Source organism: Leptonychotes weddellii, chromosome 16, assembly GCF_054177405.1.
Source record: "Leptonychotes weddellii isolate Sample4059 chromosome 16, ASM5417740v2, whole genome shotgun sequence".
Taxonomy (NCBI): domain Eukaryota; kingdom Metazoa; phylum Chordata; class Mammalia; order Carnivora; family Phocidae; genus Leptonychotes; species Leptonychotes weddellii.
Genome location: NC_138384.1, coordinates 16,340,490 through 16,346,489, shown reverse-complemented (window position 1 = coordinate 16,346,489; position 6,000 = coordinate 16,340,490). Strand labels below are relative to the sequence as shown.

General features: G+C 45.9%; 1 protein-coding gene across 4 annotated transcripts in view; it reads left to right on the top strand.

Annotated features, from left to right (window-relative positions):
- Positions 1–5,808, top strand: part of SLC7A6 (solute carrier family 7 member 6) — a 36,196-nt gene extending 30,388 nt beyond the window's left edge. For all 4 annotated transcript variants that reach the window (XM_081807426.1, XM_081807427.1, XM_081807424.1 and 1 more), the window contains 4 exons: positions 264–360; positions 2,545–2,694; positions 2,806–2,989; positions 3,432–5,808. In XM_081807426.1, coding sequence (XP_081663552.1) covers positions 264–360; positions 2,545–2,694; positions 2,806–2,989; positions 3,432–3,526 — 526 coding nt within the window. In that variant the 3' untranslated portion in view covers positions 3,527–5,808. The remainder of the gene's footprint in view (positions 1–263; positions 361–2,544; positions 2,695–2,805; positions 2,990–3,431) is intronic.
- The last annotated feature ends 192 nt before the right edge of the window (positions 5,809–6,000 follow it).

Sequence of the window (6,000 nt, the reverse complement as noted above, 5' to 3'; positions counted from 1 at the left end):
CTGGTGGTGGGTATTGAGGAGGGCACGTTCTGCATGGAGCACTGGGTGTTATGCACAAACAATGAATCATGGAACACTTCATCTAGAACTAATGATGTAATGTATGGGGATTAACATAAGAATTAAAAAAAAAAAAAAGAAAATGGGATACTCCTGAGAGACTGCCTCCTGTTTTTCTGGAGCTCAGCCTAGTTTGTCAAGTGAGGAGTGTGGCTATATGGCCAAGTGAAAGGATCATCCTGACACACTTCTTATCCTTCTAGGTTGTTCTTCGTGGGCTCCCGTGAGGGCCACCTCCCGGATGTTCTGTCCATGATCCACATTGAGCGTTTTACACCCATCCCTGCTTTACTGTTCAATGTAAGCTCTGCTGGGGGAGTGTGGAGAATTGTAGTACTTTATGAGACGACTATGGGTGGGAGGTATACTAGCTTAAGATATTTCCCAAGCCTCTCAGAGTTTCTTCTTTTTTCTTACATTTTTAAAAAATATAAAACAGTTATAGGAGAGAAGGCAAATTGTACAAAAGAATATAAAAATAAATTTGTGAGATTTTCATTTTTTGAAAGATTTTATGTATTTATTTGTTTATTCTATTTATTTATTTAGAGAGTATGAGCAGGGGGGAGGGAGAGGGGCAGTGGGAGAGAGAATCCCAAGCAGACCCTGCACTGAGTGCAGAGCCTGATGCAGGGCTCGATCTCACGTCCCTAAGATCATGACAGCCAAAATCAAGAGTTGGATGCTTAACTGATGGAGCCACCCAGGCACTCCTAAATTTTTTTAGAGTAGGCTCCACGCCCAATGTGGGCTTGAACTCATGACCCTGTTATTAAGAGTTCCATGTTCCACTGACTGAGCCAGCCAGGTGCCCCTGCTTTTTTTTTTTTTTTAACTTGAATTAAATCATATTTAGAAGAGCCAGGCCAGTTGTATACCAACTACCTAGGGACTTCTTTTCATATTGTAGACTTTATAGATTTATTTTTTTAAAGATTTTGTTTTTAAGTTATCTCTCCACCCAACATGGGGTTTGAGCTCACAACCCTGATATCAAGAGTCACATGCTCCACTGAGGAGCCAGCCAGGTGCCCCTGGATATCATAGATTTATATATATTAGATGGTGCTTCATATGTGCCAAGTACAATTATATACCCCTTAAATAGTTATCATCAGCTCAACCCTTCCTCGCCATTAGTATCAAGCTTCATTATTTAGCTTTATACTGAATTTCTGCAATCTAAAGAGGGATTAAGGATACTTCTTTAGTTTCTTCTTACCCCTGGAATTATCCTGGCAATTATCATGTTTGTGTTTATCATTATGAACTTATATTTTGTCAAAATAACAAAAATCCTCTCAGTATATTGATTGGGATAGCATTGAATTTATAGATTTAGGGAAGATCTGACATCTTGTCTTTTAATCATCTTCTACCCCAGTTTTCCCAATACAGTACCCCTTCTTTCCCCAGAATGGGCCCTTTTTGTTTTAAACCCTTTGTTGATAATCTGGGTGAAAAGATTAGGTGGGGGAACTCCATATTCTTGAAGTTTAAGTAAATCTGACCATGTCACAGGACTCTAGTCCCTGACTTCTGTCTTCTAGGACTCTTCTGTTCTAGAGGGCAAATTCTGTCATACCTCTCTTATCAGGGGTATAGATCCATTTTGTCAATCTGCATTTCTTTTTTTTTTTTTTTTTTTTGATTTTATTTATTTTTTGGAGAGCAAGCGAGAGAGAAACAGCATGAGAGGGGAGAGGGTCAGAGGGAGAAGCAGGCTCCCCGCTGAGCCGGGAGCCCGATGTGGGACTCGATCCCAGGACCCTGGGATCATGACCTGAGCCGAAGGCAGACGCTTAACCATCTGAGCCACCCAGGCGCCCCGTCAATCTGCATTTCTAAGACCCCAGGACAGTGAGATGGTTCTGGAGGCATTTACTCCGTTTGTATGCCAGGTAATTGAGACTCAGGAGTAATGGTATCCAGAGGGGAAAGTGATTCATATTGAGGTTGGTGCATCAAAGTGAGGAGGGCCTCACTCTCTGCCATCAGAAGGGGAAAGGAGGGCGCCTGGGTGGCTCAGTCGTTAGGTGTCTGCCTTCGGCTCAGGTCATGATCCTGGGGTCCCGGGATCGAGTCCCACATTGGGCTCCCTGCTTGGCAGGAAGCCTGCTTCTCCCTCTCCCACTCCCCCTGCTTGTGTTCCTGCTCTCGCTGTCTCTGTCAAATAAATAAAATCTTTTTAAAAAAAAAAAGGGAAGGGAGTCTGGCTTGTTACTAAAGTGCTTGCAAAAAGAAGGGAGGCATTGTGTGTGGGAAGGGCCCCCAACAGAAGAGGGAGAGATGCCACCTTGAAGGTTAATACAGAGATTAGACCTATCTGATGCCAAGGGATCAATGGAAAGAACTGGAGGTAACCTGGTAAGCTAAATCAGTGGTGAGCGGCAGATCTGGTGCTGATTGCTGGGTGGTTGGAGTCTCCTATGGTGACCTGGTGGTAACAATGCCCACTGCTCCTTCCATCCCGTCCCCTTCCAGTGTACCATGACACTCATCTACCTCACTGTGGAAGATGTTTTCCTGCTCATCAACTACTTCAGCTTCAGCTATTGGTTCTTTGTGGGCCTGTCTGTTGCTGGACAGCTCTATCTTTGCTGGAAGGAGCCTGAGCGACCCCGGCCTCTCAAGGTCAGTGACTCTGGACAGACTAGGAGGGATGGGCCATCTCCCCACGGTGACTTCTCTAAACCCTGTTCCCCCATAGCACTTTACCTAATATCTCACCTCCCTTCATTTCAGCTGAGCCTGTTTTTTCCCATCGTGTTCTGCATATGCTCCTTGTTCCTGGTGATTGTGCCTCTATACAGCGACACCATCAATTCCCTCATTGGCATCGGGATTGCCCTCTCTGGGATTCCTGTCTACTTCGTGGGTGTTTACTTGCCTGAGTCCCAGAGGCCAGTCCTTATTCGAAATGTCCTGGGTGAGCTTTTTTGCCCGTTATTCAGAGTGAGTGTGTGTGTGTGTACACGCAGATGCATGCAGAGGTGGGAGTGGTAGCTAACAGCTTCCCCTATACTAGTGATGTGCTAGAGACCATGAGACCTGGTTGCTCCATATGACTTCTTCCCTTTTGATCTTGACATGAGCACTTTAGTTCTAACTTTAGAGTCCTATTTTTGGGTTAAAACACTCGCTTTTAAAAGTGCAATCCATGTGGGAAGACGAGGAGTCATGCATTACTTTCTGGTTGGGCACAGAATGAAGGACAGTGATGCTTGCTGGTGGTAAGAGGCAAAGCCTGGTGCAGGACACCCAGGGGACAGGTGGGAAGGAGCCACAGATCTGCTTTAATCAACTTTGGGGTGTTCACATTGAGGTTGTAGCTGTCAGCTTGCTGAATTCTGTTCTCTATTTTCATTTAGCTGCTGTCACCAAAGTCACCCAGCAGCTTTGCTTTTGCGTCCTGACTGAGCTTGATGTAACTGAAGAAAAAAAAGTTGAGAGGAAAACGGACTAGAGGCCAGAGGTGATGTCCCTTGAGGCCTGGAAGGCCAACCACAGCCACCAAAGTCCAGATGACAAGACTGCAGGCCCACCCCTCTTATTCTAAAGGAGTTTGGTGGCCCACATTGTATAAGGGGGGCTCAGAGCTGATGGCCTGCTCTGGTGGTCACTCTCATTGGTAAGCTACAGGAGAAGACTCAGGGTCTGAGGCAAGCATGAAGGTGGGAACTTTACAGAGGGTGGTGGTGGGGAGGGCTTGGTCAGGGGAATAGTTGTTTAGTTTTATTCCTGGTGAGTAGGTACAGCTTACCAAACACTTGGCGAACTGCACTGGGGGAAGAGGGATTGCTAGGTTAATAGATGTGGCTGGTGGTTCTGAATTTGTTATTTGAGGTTTGCATCAGGAGCCTCTACAAAGGGGCTGCTTTATGGGAAGGTTCCCTCTGATCAGGTCCAAGCACTGACTCTAGAGGCCTGAAATGCTACCATTTCTTCCTCTGACTCAGAATCTTTCCCTGGGAAGACAGTTGTATTTCATTATTTATTGATATTTAATCCAGTACACCAATTCTAGCAGAGCACTGGTGTTCATTCATCTACAGGATGCAATAAGCTGATTGTGTTTAAAAACTCAAAAGTACCCCCAACCGAGTCCTTCTGCCCTTAGAGGTGTCTCTGCGTGGTGGTGTGGGTCAGCCTCTGATCACAGATTTTTTTTGCTTGGTTTTACGCACAATATTCTGTTGAGTCTTAGCTGCAGACTTTAAAGATTTTTTTTTTTACTCATATATTGGTTACACTTTAGTTAGTAGGTCACAGATTATAAGCACCTGGCTCAAATCAGCAAAGACGAATCAACAAATTCATGAGTCAGAAGTCTGATAATACTGCTATTCTGAAAGATAATCCCTTATTTTACTTGAGACCTCAGGTCCTTATTCTAGATGATAGAAGGTAAATCTCTGGTTTCTGGTATGAACTTTAGGAGGACATAAACTGTTTTAGAATTCAAGTGGATTACCTGGATTCTCTCAGCCATTCAATGGCTTAGAGAACATCTCATGGACTCAAGCCACCAAATAGCTTGTTTCTGTCAGGGCTGGTGTGAGGAGCTGCTGTGCAGACCCCGCCAAGCCCACCTTGGTGCTAGAAGTGGTCATTTCCCTTTTCCGAAAACCTCACACCAGACTGCGTCCTCCTCTTCTGTCCTTGACACTGGGCTTTGTTTACACTCTGAACTGTCTTGGTGTGGATCATCAGGATAGTGCATTCCTGTCCTGTCTGCCTCCCTTTGCTGGAGGTCTGGTGGGTCTGCAGTCTCAGGAAGAGCTTGGTACTTGTGTGGACTTCTATTTCTCCCTTCGGAGGTCAGAGAAGACTTTGGGGGACAAAGCTGCTTCAACCTCAATCTGGCTCCTCAGCAGACTGCATGTTTGGAAGCAACTAATTCTGGTGCTCCAGGGTGTGCTTTAGCATCCAGGTCAGGCCTAATGGATGTTCCCTCGTGGGCAGCCATGGTTGCAGTGGACTGTACAACTGTCCAGACTTCACCCAGGAACCCTTCTGTGGGAGGGAATCCAGAGACTCCCTACTGTCATCCTGGGTCCAGAGGAACCTGCTAACTTGGCTAACCCCATGCCTGGACTTCTTATCCTTTCGTTTTAGAACTGGTCAATGGTAAAGATAAGAACTATGAGGCAATCTCCCTTTCTGAACATTGTTTTCCATCAAATGGCCAGGGGAGTAACCTTGGCCATACCTGTTCAATAAAGACAATTTAGGGGAGCATGATCTCAGCTGCCTTCGGTTCAGGGCACGCATGGATGAGAAAATGAGGGAACATTCCTACTGTCACGGGTTGGGGATTTGCACAGCAAATTCCTTCCTGGCAATAGGGAGTCTCTCACTTGCCTGGAGTATGTAAACATGACTCCTGTCTGAGCCAAGATGGCACCTATCCCAGGGATCCTCTGGAGCTAATCCTTTAAGCAGAGTGTGTTTGTCTTAAGGATCCTTGACCCAGGTTTCAGCTTTCTCCATTGAAGTAAATGACCAGCTAATCCCAGGAACTTGCTGCCCCCCAGTGGCTCCTGGGAGAAGCACGGGCCTCACACCCTAAGTGCCCCAGGACAAGCTTAGTGAGCCATGTCATCCTCCTCTCATTACTGGATGGCAACCGCATTCTTCCCCTCTGTGCTGGATACAGACTTCACCCAGGAACCCTTCTGTGGGAGGGAAGCCAGAGACTCCCTACAGCACTCAAGCTTCATGGTGGAATTAAATTTCTGCAAGGTCTTTGTTGTTCGTCTCCTTCAATCCTTCTCCTGGTGTGCTAATCCCTTTTGCAGTAGGTACAGTATGTGAGGTTGTCAGCCCTTTAATGTTGGCAAACTTTAACGAGTACATGAACAGCAGTGAGCACATTATAATGGCATGGAGTGGTTTTTAATCCTTTGTTTCTATGCCTACAGAAGACTAAGGTGACTA